Source organism: Carcharodon carcharias, chromosome 14, assembly GCF_017639515.1.
Source record: "Carcharodon carcharias isolate sCarCar2 chromosome 14, sCarCar2.pri, whole genome shotgun sequence".
Classification (NCBI taxonomy): Eukaryota; Metazoa; Chordata; class Chondrichthyes; order Lamniformes; family Lamnidae; genus Carcharodon; species Carcharodon carcharias.
In genome coordinates, this window is record NC_054480.1 from 43,031,258 (window position 1) to 43,051,729 (window position 20,472).

At 40.5% G+C, this 20,472-nt stretch overlaps 1 protein-coding gene across 4 annotated transcripts in view; it reads right to left on the reverse strand.

Annotated features, from left to right (window-relative positions):
- LOC121287283 (junctophilin-2-like) overlaps positions 1-19,585 on the reverse strand; it is a 122,692-nt gene extending 103,107 nt beyond the window's left edge. For 2 of the 4 annotated variants that reach the window (XM_041205012.1, XM_041205013.1), the window contains exons 1-2: positions 19,162-19,585; positions 8,444-9,254 (exon numbers count right to left, since the gene is read on the reverse strand). In XM_041205012.1, the coding sequence (XP_041060946.1) occupies positions 8,444-9,254; positions 19,162-19,540 (1,190 nt within the window). In that variant the 5' untranslated portion in view covers positions 19,541-19,585. The remainder of the gene's footprint in view (positions 1-8,443; positions 9,255-19,161) is intronic. The other 2 variants (XM_041205014.1, XM_041205015.1) reach the window with 1 other exon arrangement.
- Positions 19,586-20,472: the final 887 nt, after the last annotated feature.

Genomic DNA, 20,472 nt, shown 5'->3' on the forward strand with positions numbered 1-20,472 from the left:
TAAAGTTGTCAGAACATTTAACACTTACCGGTCAGAATGTTCCCGACTCCCCATCAGACTTCCCCCAGTAGTCACAAACTCTCTAATGAGGTGGGGCTTTTTAGGGCTTGCAAAACCTGTACCAGCACATGATGATGACCCCCAATCTCAGAAGATGTGTGTGTGGGACCACAATCCAAGCCCTTCCCAACCCGCAAATGGCCACACAAAAATAACGTGGGGTTTGGAACGCACAGCAAATTCAAGTTTATGGCAAAAAACTAAACTTTGTGCATTCCTGAACCCATTCCCACCTCCATGCAGACATAAAACTACGGTCCTATGTCTCTTGTTTCTACTCGCATGTGCTTCAAACTAAAATCTGAGAATAACTAGGAAAGACTTGTCACTCATGTATTCTCCCTTCAATGTTACAATGTTAGCCAAGGTGTCTTACAGATGTTAACATTCAATTCGAGGCACTCCCCACAACCTCCTGCCGCCCCACCCATACCACTGCTTCAAAATGCAATGAAGCCTTGGTAATATGTTGTCTTGAGATATGTTGTTAATTCTCTCAGCATTGCATTAGAGTCAGAGTTTCTGCTAACTTACAAAAGCTTGACCTTGAAGAAACTAATCTTTTTTTTAAGAAAACATGAACTGTTAGATATTTTTAAGGTATACTGATGCCATCAAAGCTTTATCAGAAATTAATTTCCAGTGTAGGTTGCACTATATGAAATGCATACATTGTTTGTGCACTTCTCAAAACCAACAGTGGTACATAGCAATGCTGTAATCCAGAGATAACAAACTAATCATTGATTTTAGCCATTAAAACAGCATAGACACACTGATGTCACTTTTGGCCAATGTAGCCCTGATGTAATTGTTTAAGATGCCAGAAAATTGAATTTCTTATTGTTATCAGCTTTGTTCCCCTTATTCTTTCCTGTTGCTGGATCTCGATAAGTTTTAATTATTTTCTCAAAAGCAAAATTTATAAATAAGGTTGAAGTAAACTTGAAATGGCAGTTTTTTAAATAATATATATTGTAATCAATTCTTCTGCAGCTTAATTGTTGCATTTAGAGATGAAATGTGGCATTTCAGAGTTGCTCGACATCATCTTTCCAGGTGACATGGAAGGAGGAGAATGTGTAGGATCTTGTGTCAGAGAAAATGGGCAATACAGACTTTCTACTTCGCATATAAATTTCATAACAGCAGGAAAATTGCAACACTGGCTAAAAACTGAGAAACCCAGTTTAAAATGTACTCCATGGTGCAAATAAATAATTTGGATTCTGACAGGTGAAATTAAGCAGAGGGCACTTTCAATCTTCAAATCAGCTCCTACAATGTGAAGGGGAACTTTAACTCCCAAGCAGAAAGCCAGAGGGACATCATTTTAATGGCTGTTGCTTGATAATGTTTCACCGGCCAGCTGCCCAAAATGCGTGTCCAGGGACTGCTGGCCAGATTGGCTTGTCAAAGTTTGGGCCTCCCAAAGGCCAGCAGGCTAGCAGTCAAGGAAGCCGAGAGAGGTGGAGATTTGAGGGGTATGCCATGGTTTAGGAACAACCCAAATGTTCTTCAAGGGACTTGGAGAAGCACTATTATTTAACTGGGATCATGAAAAGTTAAGTTTTAAACATACCTGACAAGTTGTCCACTTGGTACGTGCCAAGTTTTACTGAGCAGTGCATTTGTTCACCGGCACTTGAAACTGCATCAGGGTCTCAATGACACCACTGAACCCCAGTTTATGTTTATTCAAGAAGATTCTGTTAAAATGGCTACTGGGAGAGAAAAAGAGTGATAAATCCACCACTTGGATTTTAAGTCTCATTCCATCTGGCACTTATTGGCTTGGAGGGAATTAAAATTCCTCTTATGGAATTGGTGGCAACAAAGAAAACACGCCATAGCAGACGGACTAACTATATGATTGTTCCCAGCTCCTATTTTTCAAGAAAAAAATACTATAGCTTGAATGATTTAAAGTGCAAAATCAAAGGGCAATCTGTTGTGAGTAGTACCAAGGAAATGTATGACTGATTCAGTGTAGTCATCTATCCAAACAGTTATGTTTTCCTTGTTATAAATTAATGAACAATTCCTAAAGACACTTCATTCTATACTCTTGCCAATATCAGCTCTGAATGTTTGTGCACAAAAGCCCTTGCCTTATTTTGGTTATATGAAGCATCTAAGTGTTCCTCACAAACAAACCAGGGTAGATGTTGCAAAATTATAAGATAAATCTCACATAACCCTATTAATCACTGCAAGAAGTATTGTGACCAAATTTTCAATTTCCAAATAATCTGTACTCATCTAGTACCCAGTAGTTTTCCTGTTAGAACTGCGCTAGACCAGAGAGTGATATGTAGAATATTTTTGTATCCCTTAGGGTAAAGTTCCAAGATTTTCAACATAGTTAGCAGAGGGGCTGTCATAGAAACTAAACATTGGATGGAAGAAATCGCAGGCCTGCTCCACAAGCCCAGGCCTCCTCTTGGAGTGTTATTATGGTGGTCATGCCGAAGTCTGCAGCCAAGAATATGCTTCTCTGCTGGTTAAAAAAATGGCAATAGGATGCATAGGGACTGAATGGAAGAAATGAAAGAGAAATTTTTAATTGGTGCCTGACTCATTAAAACAGCACATTTGATTTCAGAGCATCTGTTTTCCAACCACTTTAGTAAACTCTTTTTCATACTAAAGTGGAAATATGGGCATATATTGCTTAAGGTAACACACATTTACTACTGCGTATCATAAAAAAACTGTAAAATTGCCAGCACAATTATATTGCATAAAACTTAAAAAAGACCCATTCGGAAAGTTTTTAAAAATTTAGGCTTGTAAATTTTCTACCAGTTGATCACTGCTGAAAATATTTTACTATCGGTTTTTTGTAGAAAAAGAACATTACTGTATGTCAGCAAAATTGTTGATTTTCTATACCAGTTGACATGTCTGATGACAAGCAACATCTTTAGCTGCCCAAACATATAAGAGGACTCTGCTACATAAAAAAAAATCTTTCATCTGTAAGTACAAAGAGTTGAAAATACTGTAACTGTATAACTTCCTTTAATATCAAAATAGTAATGGTGGCCCAAACCTTTCAGTGCCATCATACTGTTGGTGAACAGGAGTCTAAACATCTAATATTTTATGTATGTGTCATTCAATAACCTCCTAAAAATCTATATTTTAAGCATGCATTCATGACTGTTGGTAAAGGTTTAATGGATGCAGTGTTAAATGTTTTTATGCACAATACAGAGAAGTTATCAACCAAGCATCACTTAATGAGGGTCAAAAGGAGAGGATTGTGAGATTGACCTTTGTTTAAGAACTGTATTTGAAAACAATATTAATTTGCACAGGTTTAGAAGTAAGGCCACATGCTATAGGCATTGAATGTACATAATGAAACAAGACAGGCTAGGATTACAACCAAAACAATGATGGTAAATTGCTTCATCCCATTCATTTTAGCTAGGATGCCCCCATTTATCTGAAGAACAGTGGGATATGCCTTCAAAATCTGAGGAGGAAGTCAACATCTTAGCCATCCACAATCTTGTTCCCACACACACACCCCGCAACCCCCCCCCTACCCCAAGCCACTCACAATGGCTGGGAACACACAAATGGGAGACTTGAGGAGTCAGGTTTAGAACAGATGACTGTGAGACAGAGCTCTTGCCCAGAGCTTGAAACTAAAAGCTGCAAAAAGCCAGTTTTTTTCTGTAGCTAGAAACAGTCAGAAAGAAAGGTGTGATAACCTTTGAACTAAAACAGCAAGGAAAATTTGTAATTTCTTTAAAATGTCTAGGGAATCGGCAATTGTTTTTAAGAATGTTTGAAAAGGACTTGTAAAAGTTCGCATCAATTGTAAAGGAATCAATTGTAATTTTCTTGGCTAATAAGAAATACTGGTCCAAGTGACCTAGTGACTCTTGACCTAGAAGCAGTACCAACATAAAGGAAGCTGTTATGGATAGCATGAGGCCAAAGACAAAGAATCTGTAACAGGGGAAGAACATAGATGGCACATTTACAAGGAGTTTAACGAGGTCTATTAAAGGAATCAGCTAAAGGAGTCTCTAGGGAATCCATGCCATCAAAACTGTATTGAGTCTAGCTAGGAAGGTATTGCAGGAGTGTGCCATTCAGGTGATGACCGTCAACGGGACATCGGATGGATCACAGCTGCTGATAAATGTGACTTGAGGGTCAAATTGATTGAGTGGGTATGTGAGAGATCCTACATACCAGAGGCCGAGTAAGAGAACTTTTGAACTGCACGCAGTGCCATATGTCTGCGGGGTGTGGGCAGGGTGCTTGCGTAAGACATATCTTTGTTGTATCAACAATTCAAATTGAAATTTACCTTTTTATTTGAAGTATTATTTGCCTGTTAATTCATGTTTAATTTGCATTGGGACTGATTTGTGCTATAGTAAAAATTACAAAAAGTGAAATCTTGTTGGCAGTTTCTTCATTTGGAGCATCCTTTGGTAAATTTGGTTATTTTGGTTTATGGTTCCCTCATGAGTTTTTTTTTTTATTCATTCATGGGAAGTGGGCTTCACTGGCTAGGCCAGCATTCATTGCCCTTCCCTAATTGCCCTTGAGAAGGTTGGGGGTGAGCTGCCTTCTTGAACCGCTGGGGTCCATGTGGTGTAGGTACACCCACAATGCTGTTAGGCAGGGAGTTCCAGGATTTTGACCCAGCAACAGTGAAGGAATGGTGATATATTTCCAAGTCAGGATGGTAAGTGGCTTGGAGTGGAACTTGCAGGTGATGGTGTTCCCATGCATCTGCTGCCCTTGTCCTTCTAGATGGGAGTGGTCGTGAGTTTGGAAGGTGTTGTCTAAGGAGCCTTGGTGAGTTCCTGCAGTGCACCTTGTAGATGGTGCACACTGCAGCAACTGTGCATTAGTGGTGGAGAGAGTGAATGTTTGTGGATGTGGTGCCAATCAAGTGGGCTGCTTTGTAGTGGATGGTGCTAAGCTTCTTGAGTGCTACACTCATCCGGGCAAGTGGAGAGTATTCTACAAATTGTTTGTGCCATTTACATGGTGGACAAGCTTTGTGGAGTCAGGAGGTGAGTTACTTGCCGCAGGATTCCTAGCCTCTGACCTGCTGCTGTAGCCACAATATTCAAATGGCTAGTCCAGTTCAGTTTTTTGTCAATGGTAACCCCCAGGATGTTGATTGTGGGGCATTCAGTGATAGTAATGCCACTGAATGTCAAGGGGTGATAGTTAGACTCTCTCTTGCTGGGGATGATCATTGCCTAGCACTTGTGTGGCACGAATATTACTTGGCACTCGTCAGCCCAAGCCTGGACATTATCCAGGTCTCGCTGCATTTGGTCATGGACGGCTTCAGTATCTGGGGAGTCACAAATGGTGCTGAACATTGTGCAATCGTCAATGAAAAACCGTACTACCGACATTATGATGGAAGGAAGGTCAGTGATGAAGCAGCTGAAGATGGATGGGCCTAAGATACCACCCTGAGGGACTCTGAGATGTGCTGGAACTGAGGTGATGGACCTCCAACAACCACAACCATCTTACTTTTTACTATGTATGACTCCAACCAGCGGAGAGTTTTCCCCCTGATCCCCACTGACTCCAGCTTTGCTGGGGCTGTCTGATGCCGCACCCAGTCAAATGCTGCCTTGATGTCAAGGGCAGTCACTCTCACCTCACCTCTGGAGCTCAGCTCTTTTGTCCACGTTTGAATCAAAGCTATAATGAGCTCAGGAGCTGAGTGGCTCTGGCAGAACACAAAATGAGTGTCAGTGAGCAAGTTATTGCTATGCATGATGCTTGATAGCACTGTTGATGGCCCCTTCCATCACTCTACTGATGATTGAGAGTAGACTGATGGGGTGGTAATTGGCCAAGTTGGATTTGTCCTGCCTTTTGTATACAGGACATACCTGGGCAATTTTCCATATTGCCAGGTAGATACCACTGTTGTAACTGTACAGGAACAGCTTGGCTAGAGGCACAGCAAGTTCTGGAGCGCAAGTCTTTAGAACTATTGCTGGAATATTGTCAGGCTGCATAGCCTTTGCAGTATCCAGATCCTTCAGCCGTTTCTTGATATTTCATGTGGAGTGAATCGAATTCGCTGAAGGCTGCTATCTCTAATGCTGGGAACCTCTGGAAGAAGCCGAGATGGATTATCCACTCGGCACTTCTGACTGCAGATTGTTGCAAATGCTTCAGCCTTATCTTTTGCATTGATGTGCTAGGCTCCCCCATCATTGAGATGGGGCTATTTATGGAGCCTTCTCCTCCAGTGAGCTGTTCAATTGTCCACCATCATTCACAGATGTGGGAGGACTGCAGACCTTAGATCTGATCTGTTGGTTGTGGAATCGCTTAGCTCTATCTATGCTTTTTGGCACACAAGTAATCCTGTATTGTAGCTTCACCAGATTGACACCTCATTTTTAGGTACGCCTGGTGTTGCTCCTGGCATGCCCTCCTGCACTCTTTATTGAACCAGGGTTGATCCCCTCGCTTGGTAGTAATGGTAGAGTGGGGTATATTTCAGGCCATGAGGTTTCAAATTGAGTACAATTCTGCTGCTGTTGGTGGCACACATAATTTAATAAAATTAAAATAAAATGTAAAACCTCACTCAAACTTTCTGTGGAACATCATGTTGGTACTCCAAATGAATGTGTTGATCTCAATATTCTGATTACCAAGAGTCAGGTTGGTTTTGGCAACAATTATAACTTGAATAATGTGATGCAATGTATGTAATGTTACCAAGGATCCAAATAAACCAGGGGGAATTGGAAAGATAAATGTCATACAAGCAAGAGGTACTTATTGGTAGGAGATCAGATGTAAATGATGGTATGGTGAGCATTGAAAAGCTGAAATAAAGGGACTGATGGATGGAAGACACAAAAGTGGAACAAAGAAGCAACAGATCATAATATTAAAGAGAGAAAGCAGCGCCTCAGAGATGTAGAAGAGACAAACAGACACCCAAGAATGAAAAGTGGTATTTAAAATGGAAATGGATGCATTAAAAGGGATACACAAAGTAGTTTAGTAAGAGAAAAGGCAGATGACACAAAGATATGTCAAGGAAAGAAATGAGTTGATGAAAAGAGACACAATTAAGGAATTTCAATAGAGGTGGACAAGTGAATAGGAGAGGCACAGAACACAGAGAAGAGAAACAGAAAGATGAGAAATACATATTTAGTGATACAGACAGGAAGGGCAAATAGCTGTGCAAGACAGGCAACATCAGGGGTGGACAGGCATATGACAGTGATACAAAATGCCACTTGAGAAGAAAATTGACAGAGATCCAATTCAGTACTGGAGCGATGTATCAAACTAAAATAGCTACACCATAAAAGAAATGGGTGGATGAAAGGAATATCAATCATATTACAGAGAAGCAAGACAGAGAGATAAGACATAGCAGCAAGAAAGATGTATAAAACAATACTCAGGGAAGGAACACCCTGTTAACAACAATGCAAAGAAGAAAATAGCAACAGAAGGGTTTAGCTGAATGAAATTCAGACTAGTACCAATGATTGAACAGGTGAAGAATTTAACAAGGTGAGAAGAGTAGAGGAAGTCAAATAAAACACACAGATGATTTAACCCATCCTGTCTCCAAAAACATATAGTCCTGTTCCCACTCCATTCCTGCCTCTCAACACTTTAATTGACCTTTTGTTTTAGGTGGCTGAGATGGCTGCTGAATCATTAACAGACGCAGACTACTGTCTTGTTAGTTCATTAGAATCCCAATGGCTTTTTAACTGCCAACTGAACTGTGTACCTGACACCACATTTAACAAACCTTATGTTCAGGAAGAATCCTGTTAAGTAGATTTGCCTTCTCTTCCTGGCCTCGCAGGGAGCATTTGGGTTCCGCTGCCCAAGCACCCGCACTTCTGAGCCATGATACACTATTGAAGCCTACCAAGGCCGACCTGAGCACTAAGTGATACTGATTAAAAATACCCTTACTGGTGAACTTCTGACCACTTATCATTCCCAAACCTTGGCAACACCACAGCTGACCTGGAAAGTGTCACTTATGTCAGTGGAATTCTGTAGCATTACTGCTTGACTCTTACTTATTAAAAGGAATACACAAAGTAGTCAATGGCTGCTAATCCAATTTTCCCTCCTCAAAGTTGGAAACTTGGCAATCAGGTGGGCAGAAGAGGATGGGGGGGGGGGGGGGGCTGTGGGTGAAATTAATCTTGGGCAGTGGCGCAAAAGTGGCGACATCAGATCATCTGCCCGTTATATGCAGGCAATGGGCCTGAAATATAAAGCGCTGATTATAATGCATGCTTGATTCAATGTCATACATTTTGAACCAGCAATCCAAAATTACTTTCTAAAACCTAGAAGTTTCGGACCTGCTTACCTGGACAAGGCGATCTCTGACTTCTGCCGGGCAATAGCCGCTGCCCTCTGTGCCCCTTCCATGCTCCTTTCCACCTTTTCCCTCAGCTTGTTGGTCCTCAGGGGTATCAGGTGCTTCTTCTTGCCCTTCACCAGCACATTGTTCTTGTATTTGCCCTCTTCCTTGTGGCCATCCGGGAAGGTGGTGCAGCCATAGCCATGCCTCAGGTTGTCATGCCACTCACCCTCATACTTCAGGCCACTTGACCTCTCGCTGACCCCATATCCCGAACGCTTGTCATTCTTCCATTCGCCCATGTAGCTCTCGGTTGTTGTGGCATCAATGTCAGACTCAACAGGCGGGAAATCGTCACCACCTTCACCCAAGCTGACAGTGGAGTTGGCATCACTGGCAGCCGAGCTAAGGCCGGCATCACTCCTGAGAAAGCTGAGCTTGCTCCTTTGGCTAGAAAGCGAGCTCCTGGACTCACTCTTCCTCAGCTTGCCCAGTAGTGAGCCCCGCCGGAACAGACCCTTCTTCTTGGGCTTCTGCTCAGCATCCCCAGCACTCTGGAGGCTCAGGGCGAAGCCACCACGGCTCGGCCCAATGGTGGAGGCAGAGGCTGAGGCAGCAGCGGCAGTGGGGGGGGCCAAGGCCAGCGAGTCAGCCGGTGGCTCAAGTTGCAGCACGGTCCCGTTACTGTGCTCACTGCGCAGGGAGGTGAGTGAGGTCCGCAGTGGCGAGCGGATCATGGTGGCCATCCCATAGGGAACACTCTGGCGCACTCCATATCCATGGCGCATCCCTCCTGTAAACTGGCCCTGGTATGTACCTGGAAATATAACCAAAAAAAAACACCCATTGATAGTTAGCCATAACAATTATCACCAGATTAGTGAAAATCTTCTGAATAGATAGCCTATGGCTGAGGTGATGTCTAGTCATGTGCCTCATTACTGGTTGTGAATCCTTACTTAGTCAATCACTTCTGAAGTGTTAAGTATCTATGGGGTTCTGTAAGACACCATGAGAGATGAAAAGTGCTATATAAATGCAAGTTCTTTCTTTAACCCAATAACAAAAAGGAACATCTTAAAGTAAAGTCATCCTCCTGAATTTAGAATCTTTGATAGACCACGCTCAAAGAATGCTATCACAGTTCTGCTCTCCATATAGTATATGGAAGCACTGGAGAAGGTATATAGCAAAGATTTACATGGTGAAACTAGAACTGAGAGGTTACAGCTACCAGGAAAGACTAAATGGCCTGGGCACTCTGTTCTCTAGAAAAGAGAATGCTGACCTAATAGATGTATTTGAAATGAAAAGGGTTTGATATGGTCAGTGTAGAGACAATGTTTCCAAGTATGAACCCAAAAATAGGGATCATAAATACAAGATACTTGCTTATAAATTAAGCAGAGAATTCAGGAGAAAACCTCTTTTTCATGAAGTGTGGTTAGAACTCACTATCAAATGGTGAAGTTGAGGCAAATAGTATAGATATATATAAAGGAAAGCTAGATAAGTACATGAGAGAGAAAGGAATAGGAGGTTATACTGTTAGGGTAAGATGAAATATTTTGACAGGATGCTTATGTGAAGCATAAACTGGTGGTGTCTAATGGCCTGTTTCTGTACTGTAAAATCTGAGGCCCGGATTTCACAGCATTTGCCGCTGACCTCAAAAGAAACTGCCACAGAGATCTGGTGATCTCTGTGGTGTGGATTTCCCCTTTCCAGTGGAAGTCTGAATCAGGCATCAAGTGGGATCCCCACGCATCCAGCAACAGGGTTGTCATTAAGCAGCCAATCACATTGAAGTTTTCTGACAGACAGAAAATCCCACTGATTATCCTACACTCAAAATCAAATATTACAGAGCTCAAATTAAATGATTGGGACATAAGCATGGGATTAAGATGAAAATCTGATTTTATCACGATGGAGAAATTTGATATTCCACAAATATCAAATTCAATTTTTCAGTCAACGAGACTTTTCAGTAATTATGAACTTAGTACGCCAATAAAAACCCAGATACAGGTCCCAACAAGCTGATAATTTTTTGATGGTTTTTACAGTGAGAATAGTAGCATAAAGGGCAAGTTTTCATCAGCTCACTGATTTTTAATTGATTGCAGACTATGTGGGAACATCAACCATGCATCCCATAGAGAAGCATAGGATGGGATTTTCAGCCCCGCCCACCACCAGGATCATCCGGTCACACCAAAAGTCAATGGGCTTTTGGCTGGGCTGCCAAATCTCCCATGGCAGGTCCCATCACAATGGGGCCAGAAAATCCCAGCCAGAGAATTACTAACAACATCCTCTGGAGTTCTACATTTTGCGGTAACAATGACAGTGAAATTGTCGGCAATCTTCCAAGAATCCTTAGATTCTGGAAAAGTCCCAAAGGATTGGAAAACTGCCAATGTAACACCCTTATTCAAAAAGGGAGGGAGGCAAAAAACAGGAAAATATAGGCCAGTTAGCTTATCATCTGTCATTGGGAAAATGTTGGTGTCTATTATAAAGGATGTAATAGCAGAGCATTTAGAAATGCATAATATAATCAAGAAGATTCAGCATGGCTTCATGATGGGGAAATCATGCCTGACAAATTTATTAGAATTTATTAGAATTCTTTGAAGAGGTAACAAGTAGGATAGATAAAGGGGGATCAGTAGATGTAATATATTTGGATTTCCAAAACTCGTTCCATAAGGTACCACACATAAGGCTACTTAATAAGATAAGAGCCCATGGTGTTGGGAGTATATTAGCATGGATAGAGGACTGGATAGCTAATAGAAGACAGAGAGTTGGGATATGGGGGACATTTTCAGGATGGCAACTTGTAACTAGTGGAGTGCCACACGGATCAGTGCTGGGGCCACAATTATTTACAATATATATTAATGACTTGGATTCGGGAAATGAATGTATTATCATCACATTTGCGGACGACACAAAAATAGATGGGAAGGCAAGTGGTGAGGATGACACAAAGAGTCTTCAGAGCGATAAAGACAAGTTAAATGAGTGGGCAAAAACGTGGAAGTTGGAATATAATGTGGGAAAATGTGAGGTTATGCATATTGACAGGAAGAATAGAGGAGCTGAATATTATTTAAATAGAGAAAGACTGCAGAAAGCTGCAGCATAGAGGGATTTGGGGGTCCTCATGAATGAATTTCAAAAAGCTAGTGGACAAGTTCAGCAGGTAATAGGGAAGGCAAATGGAATGTTGGCCTTCATTTCAAAGGGAATGGAATATAAAAATAAAGAAGTCTTGCTAAAACTATACAAGGTACTAGTTAGACCATGCCTAGAATACTGCCAACAGTTTTGGTCCCCTTTTCTAAGGAAAGACATACTGGTATTGGAGGCAGTCCAGAGAAGGTTCACTAGGTTGATCCTGGGGATGGAGGGATTTTCTTATGAGAAGAGGTTGAGTAGGTTGAGCCTGTAGTCATTGGAGTATAGAAGAATGAGAGGCGACCTAATTGAAACATATCAGATTCTTAAGGGGATTGACACGGTACATGCTGAGATGCTGTTTCCCCTTGTGGGAAAGTCTAGAGGGCATAACCACAGAGTACGGGTGTGCCCCTTTAAAACAGAGATGAGGAGGAATTTCTTCTCTCAGAGAGTAATTACTCTGTGGAATTCTTTACCACAGGGGGCTGTAGAGGCTGGGTCATTAAGTATATTCAAGGCTGAGACAGACAGATTTTTAATCAGTAAGGGAATCAAGGATTATGGGGAAAAAGCAGGAAAGTGGAGTTAAGGACTATCAGATCAGCCATGATCTCATGGTGGAGCTATCTTGATGGGCCGAATGGCCTACTTCTGCTCCTACATCTTATGGTCTTATGGCTATCATTACTCCTCTGAAACTAACAGCAACTTCTGGAATCTAGGTCATTGTAATTCTCGAGATTAGTTTTTACTGCAATTTAAATAGTACAATATTTTAGTTGAGAAAAGCTGATGTTGACTTGGTTAAAATGTTACTTACATGTGAAGTTACTATAGAATGAAATGGATGAATAAAACAGAGAGCATTGAAAAACTGGTAAATCAGCTAATGTTAATAACAATAAGTTTGATATCACATTTAACAGATTCAATGTCAATATAGCATTATTATTTTAAAATAAATCAGGCAGATAATAGGTACAATAATTTGAATTGTATCTGAATAAATGAGACATTTGATTGTTGCAATTAATACAGAAATCCTCAAATCCATCTGGAAGTAATATGATCACCCAGTGCCTGTGATAAGAAGCAAATCCTCTGTTTTTATTATGCTTACTTTGATTCTCCTGAAATAGGTAGCCCTTCTAAAGATAAGCATATAGATATTGTCAATTATATCATCGGAGGCCGATATACATGGGTTTAGGGGTCCTATCCATCTGAAAGTTTAAATTGCAAGTAGTCAGATCAGGATGGAAAAGGAATGGATGAGTCTCCCATTCCATTTTAACTGCCCTGTCTGGTTTTCACTAGGTGGAGGCAGGGTGTGGAAGTTAAAATAGGGGCCTATGATTCATATGCTTATTAAGAAGAGTTAATTGTGGTCATTCCCAACAGTGCCCAATACAAACTTTATAATCTGTTCAATTATCAATTTGATAAACACTAGGTTTTGTTACAGACTTAGACAAGTCAGATATTAGTCCTAAATGCTGTAAAAAAAAATCATTGTGACCATTAGATTGGATGTTTGTCCTAAATGACAAGTTTGTTAAAAAGCCTGTTTACCTTGGCTAATGCCGGAACAGTTATACCAATTGCAAAAGTGGAATAAGTAGTAAAATTTCAAAACACAATGATGATTCTAAAACAGTCAACTTAAGAATGGGGACAAAGACAGATCCTGATCATTCTGATGTACCCCTTTGTCATGAGAATGAATGCTTAATTTATGGAAGATTAGTTGACAAACCTCGGAGTGGCAAAATGCCAAACAACTGGATATTGGTGATATTTACACTACAACCGTCTAAGATTTTAATTGAACGAATGGTGGTGCCATAAAGCACAGAGCAAACCTTTGGAGCCTACCCATGCCTTACACATCTTTGAGTTAAAAGATTGAGCTGAAGATCTGCACGTAGCTCTTCATCAATGTCGTTATGATCAACCACTAGTGATAATCCAAGAGCTCTAACTTATAGAGAAAGGCCTGGTTTTCACACAATGACATAGGTAAGAATCTGTGGAATTCACTACCTCAGAGTGCAGTGGATGCCGGGATGCTGAATAAATTTAAGGAGGAGATAGACAGATTTTTAATTAGTAACGGATTGAAAGGTTATGGGGAGAGGGCGGGAAATTGGAGTTGAGGCTGAAATGAGATCAGCCATGATCGTATTAGATGGTGGGGCAGGCTCGAGGGGCTGAATTGCCTACTCCTGCTCCTAATTCTTATGTTCTTATTGCAGACTCACTGAGGTAGAAATTTATCTTGGACATTAGTGCAAAATGGGTTGTACTGGAATCAATGAAACTGAGTATCAGCTGGGTAATGTATCTAACAGCCATATTGTCCATCTTACCCCACTGCCCAATTTCTGCCCTTCTTTCTTTTTTGGAAAATGAGGCAGTGAACCCTTTTACCCGTGTTTGGTACAGCATACTGCAGTACCCATAACCTGAGATATCCTTTTATGTATGGTACAAAACTGCAAACTCCTCAAAGTGTTTAAAGAATGTATGTTGCAAACTTATTTTGATCATTAAATTAGTACTAAATCTTTTAAAATGCTGAATTGTATTCTTTCTGGTTACAGATTAATAATATATTTATTTTCAGTGTTAACTGAAACCAGAAATTGAAAGTATTAGAAATAATTTAAAATGCAATATGCCATGAAAGAATAATTGACAGAAGAAGAGGAAGAACTTGTATTTACACAGCACCTTTAATGACCTCAGGATATCCCAAAGTGCTTTACAACTAAAGGGAGTACTTTTTGAAGTGTAGTCATTGTTGTAATGCAGCAGTCAATTTGCTCACAGCTAGTTCCCAAAAACAGCAATAACATAATGACCAGATAATCTTTTAGTGACGTCAGTTGAGGGATATATTTTGGCCAAAACAACAGCAGAGTACTTCAATATGTATTAAATGTGTAACATGGAATCTTTCATTGAAGTTTCATCTGAAAAACAGCATTTCCAACAGTGCAGCACTCCCTCAGTAAAGCACTGGATTGTCAATCTGGATTATGTACTCAAATCCCTAGAGTCGGATTTGAACCCGTAATCTTCCAGCTCAGAGACAAGAGTACTCCTACTGTGTGAAGGCTGACACTTGAATGGTTTTAGCACCCTAAGGTGTTTTGTATCAAACAAAACTAAATGTAAGATGAACTCTGGAGTTGCAAAACATGTAAACTGCATACCTGCGATTTGATTATTGAATTGGTATTTTTAAATTTAAGTTTGTTTATTTTCTGGCTCACTGATTTTGTATAACCAGCAACTCTCATACAAAATAATTCACAGTGTCACATTCTGAGACTGAATGGAACAATGCATTAGGGATGATATTAACAACTAATTAATGGATAATAAAATGGCATTTGTTACTTCCTTGATGCCAACTATAAAGTGTAAAACTAAACAACATCTGGAAAGAGTCACTGAAAGGCCCTAATTTAATTGATACATTATTCATTGTGGTTTTCAGATGATGTTTGTGAATTTTCAGAATGCTGATTCTTAACACTTTGGTGAAATGGAAATGAAGATATAATTTTGTACAGGAGTTCGACTGGTTTAGGTAATCCAAACTCACCTTTATCCATCACTGTACACTGATTTCAACATGTTGTACTGTATAGGTAATAATCTATAGATTAATCTGTTGCAAAAGTTTCAACCTTGATAAAATATAAGCAAATAATTTCTATCAAAGGTATTCACTGCATCCACTGCAGTTTAATATTGCAGCTAAGAGTTGATGCAGTGTGGGTTGCTTTGTTACTATGGCAACTAGCCAACACCTCTGGCAGCAAACATTGTTTAGTGCACAAAGTACACAAGATGTTAAATTGCTTTCTAAATTGGAATATTTTATTAATTTAGACACACTGCATTAACTGCCACAATAATCTGGCACATGAAAGGACTAATGTTTATTATGTTCTTATAACTAATAATATATAATGGGGGATATTTTTAATTGGAAATATTTTAAATATTTATTTACAGAAACTCATTTAATGTGTATTCATGTGTAATGATTCTATAGCGCTTTGATAATTTAATAGAAGAAATAGATACCTTTCCATCAATTGGTTTAACCAAGATCTATGCTATATAATTTTAATTCTGATTGAGATTAACAACTGTATAATGGATTTTATAAATTTCTGTATCTGTTACTTCCCTGATGCTAGCTTTAAAATGTAAAACTGAATTGTGGACAAGAACTCATCTGTTACATTTTTATTTGAAGTGTTAGTTTTGATAATGTTGACTCCTAATAATTTGATCAAAGAAAATTAAATTCAGATAGTTACATGGGAATTTATTTCAATTTGAGTCCAATAACACCTCACTTTCCAGATTAGAATCATTCTGAGAACAGATGAAGGTTGTCCAATAATTACTTTCATGTTGTTCATTAATCACTGGCTGTACATTAACCTAAAGGCTGCATACTCAACTTCCAAAATATCAAGGATATTTTGACCAACCAAGCATGTTCTGAATAGAAGAATCAACTGTAACAACAGCCCAATTAGAGGCAATTATCAATATCCAGTTATGCATGAAAATTCTGCCTTGGAATAAAATTCAGATTACCTGAAAAATTAAACTTAGTTTATGAAGTGCAAATTTAAATACATTACAGTTTATAAAAACAAAGCCCATGCGATCAGGTTAAAAGGAAGTCGCAATACAAGAGGAAACACCAATTGTAATAATTTAAACAGCAGACTGCAGACTTGGCGGACAGATAGCCCAGTGTAGCTGCAGTAGAGCTCCTATCAGGGTAATAATACAATTTGGGCCTAGAAAATGTAAAATTCAGCTGGTTGCAATTTACAGGAACCACTGAATTGTTTCTCCTCTTCTGAGATCATGTTGTTAAATAATCTTTTAGATAACTTTTGAGAATATGTGCACTCTTTTTCAAATATGAAACAGAGTCAGTCAATATCTGCAGCCCAGAGGTGGGTAGAGGAGATCCTTTGGGGGTTGCAGGATTGGAGAGTAGCCAATTTAGTGCCCATTTTTAAAAAGAAAGACAGGGCTGGGTAATTACAGGCCAATTACTTTAATGGGCGATTGTGTATAGTGTACACTGACTTTACAAAAGCCTTTGACAAGGTACGATATGGGAGATTACTGGAACAGGTTAAGGGGGTGGATTTGATGGCAGGATAGCGAACTGGATTTAAAATTGTAATAAATAATTAATAATAATTCTAATAAATTAGACTAGTAGTTATGGGTTGTTTTCAGAACAGTTGGAAGTGAGTAGTCATTTCCCTCAAGGTTCAGCTCTGGGCCACTTCTGTTCACTGTGTATACTAATGATTTGGATAGAGGCCAAGAGAGTTGAAATTTGCAGATGATACCAAAATAGGAGGTTTGGTTAAATCTTTAGAAGACAAAGGAAACAGCAAAAGGAATACTAACACAAGGGGGAATGGGCTAAAAAGCAACAGGTGGAATTCAATGTCAGTAAGTGTGGTGCAATGTATTTTGGTAAAAGAAGTATCAGTAATTATACTTTAAATGCAAGTAGATTTGGTGCTTTGGACAAGCAGAGTGACTCTGGCATGCATTTTCACAGAATATTAAAAGCAGTGTCTCAGGCCGATAAGGTTGTTTAAAAAAAGCAAGTGAACTTCTAGGTTTTATCCTGAGGTAGAGAATATTAAAGCCAAGAGGTAATGATAGACCTATGTAAAGCCTTAATAAGAATTAGAGTTCAATGTCCATTTCTGCACTCCACTCTAAAAAGATATTGAGGCTTTAGAGAGTATAATGTAGATTTGTTAGCATGCTGCCTGGTTAAGAGGAAAATTAAATACGAATGACCTTAAAAATTGTGTCTTTTTCATCAAAACAACACAAAATATGGAGTCATATCATAAAAGTGTTTCAGATAATGAAAGCTTGAGATAGGGTAGATAGGAACAATTGAAGAGTCAAGAATGAGGGCACATGCATACAAGATTAAATGAAAGAGATGTAGAACAGAGCACAAGAAAACCTCTGCAAATTGAAAGCTTTGAAGCTGTGGAATTCATGGCTGGGGTTGGTGGTTGAGGCAGAAATAATGTGAACATTCAAGGTTAGATTGGATTGTTGGACGAAGAAAAAGTGCTTAAAGGGAGATCAGAATAAGTGTGATTAGAACTATTTGCTATCACGGAAGTTAAACAATGGCAAACTGATTGGACAGAATATTTTTATGTTGCAACTAAATGTTGCGAGGAGAAAAATGAAAAACAAAAGTCTCTCTTTAAAATAGATACTTTTTCTTAGTAAACAGGTGTCTGATATTCCTCATAACCATGTTAAAGAAAGTCCAAATTAAGCTATTGAGAAATCAACATCGACTGATAGTGTCTCTATTTCCCAAGATGTTGTCTTTTGTCAGGACACATCCCACTTGCTCATGTCCATAAATCTGAAGTATAAATTTGCAAAGTCAAGAAGAGCTTGGTGTGTGCAGGGGTACTTTTGGAGTTTAAACAGTTCCAACTACAGTTTACCAGAGCTATTTCTCTCTGCTTGTCTGGCCAGCACTACCCTAACATTATTGCATTGGTTTGCAAGGCTATTTGAAGATTTCCAGCTTCTAGTGAAAGACCTACCCCTCCAGGTTCCTCTTGTGCGGCAGACTGGATGGCCAGTTCCCAGCTGTGACCTCCATGGAGCACTGTGGGTCAGGCATTAGATTACCAAGTTTGCTACAAAGGGTTGACTTGGCTCTGAACTTTCATCAACGGCAACAGGCTTGATTTCCTGAAACTATCTTGACCTCAAGAAGTCTCTGAATTTGCTCCCCGACAATCATAAATTTGAAAAAGTCTTCTAAATGACGAGAGAAACGCGGCCTTCCCTGGCTCTGGAACACAAGAGCCCTGACAGGGATTATTTCCCCTTAAACGATTGATCCCTATTTCCTCAACAAAGTATAAGACTTTTTAGATTAAAATCACGACGTTTTCAAAATTGATTTCTGGTAACTTCAATAAAAGTGTCCACGTGAGTTGAGTAAACTAACAAATCTTTTCCTCACACTAACATATCGAACATGTTGATTGTAAAACGGGGGCGGGGGGGGGGGGAACTCTTTTCAGTTTACATTCAGTTCTGTTACTCGTGGCATGTGTTGATAGTTACCATGGCAACCGGGAGAAAAGAAAATCACAAATAACGTTGACAAGAGGCCAGGAAACAATTTTTCAAAAGAAAAAGAACAACCTATCCACCCCCCCCCCCCCTCGAAAAAAACACACGGTTTAAGGCGGGGGTGGGGGAGGGGGGGGGGGACAGATTTCAAATATGCTCCAAAATCTATTTAGGAAAAGATTATAAATGTGAATGTTGATCATTTAAAACCTGTTCCTTTTAACATGACATGAGATGAGATGTTTGTTGAGCCGGGAGACATTAGTTGGAATTGAATCCTGGTGATTATTAGTAATAATTAATATTATTGATAATAACGATGCCGGGGAGGGTCTTACCTTCGTCCGCGTATTTCTCGGTGCCGTAACCGTCCTGGAGGCCGTTATTCCAGGTGCCCTCATACCTGGCCCCGCTGGCCTGGCTCTCCCTGACCCCGTACCTGCCCTTGAAGCCGTGAGTCCACTCGCCCTTGTAAACCCAGCGCCCCTTGGTCTCCAAGCCCAGGCCGTGCCTTTTGCCCTGAGACCAGTAGCCCTGGTAGGTGTTGCCGCTGGGCCAGGTGTAGACGCCGACCACCTCGAAGCCGTAGTTCCAGGAGCCCGAGTACTCGCCCTGGCCCTTGGGTCCGGTGCAGATGCCGTGGCCGTGAGCCTTGCCGCCCTCCCAGCCTCCGCAATACGCCCCTCCATCGTCGAAATCAAACCTTCCACCGCTCATGCATGAATCGGGGGGGTGGCGGGGGCGGGGGAGGAGTGTACCGCCCCCGGGAGGAGGGGGGTGGGAAACAGAGGAAATAAAAAAAGGTGGATGGGTGGGTTGGAGGGGGGAAGGAGGGATGGGGGTTCTGAATCTGAATGGAGAAGGAGGGCGGGGGTGGTGGAGGTGGTGATGGGTGGGAAGGAAGGAAGGAAGGAAGGGAGGGAGGGAGGGAGGGGGTACACAGGGCGATCCCAAACGGCAGGTAGCCTGACTGAGCGCTGCCTCTCCCCGGCCAGCAGCCAGACGTCAGTGTGAGAGCAGTCAGCGACTCTCCCTCACCCTCCCTCTCCACAGCCGGAATGTTATAACATACCTAACAAGGCTATCAGATCCCACTCGGCTCCAAAAATAAAACCCAATCAACAATCTCCGCAAACGCCTTTTTTAAAAAAAAAACATTACCCGCATCCTTGGGGGTGGGGTTGGTATCTGGACTAATATTTCAAACAGTGAGCACACAATGTAATAAACGAAAGTCCTTTTTACTTCAAAAATACGTAGCGCACAACCTGACATCTCGTTACATTTCACGCCTCTACACAATTCGGGATTTTAATCATTTTTTTCCTTTTATTTGAATTCCCTTCACCACCAGTTTTGACATTACATTGAAACATTTCTTTTCTCGTAGCTCGCCCTAATGTTATCAGAACACAACACGACAGTTTTGTCTTTCAATTGGCCTCCCAGAAACTTAGCAACAATTAAATGCTCCTACAAATCGTCTGCACTGACAGGTCTCCTTCCAAAGCTTTTCTGTAAATTTCCCGATGTGTCACTGAAATCCTTTTCCATTTAATCGGATGTGGAATGAAATTGCTTTTGCTGTTTTTAAGGGCTTGTAGGCGCTATGGTTTTCTTTACTAAATCTGTTCTTCAGATAATTGTTC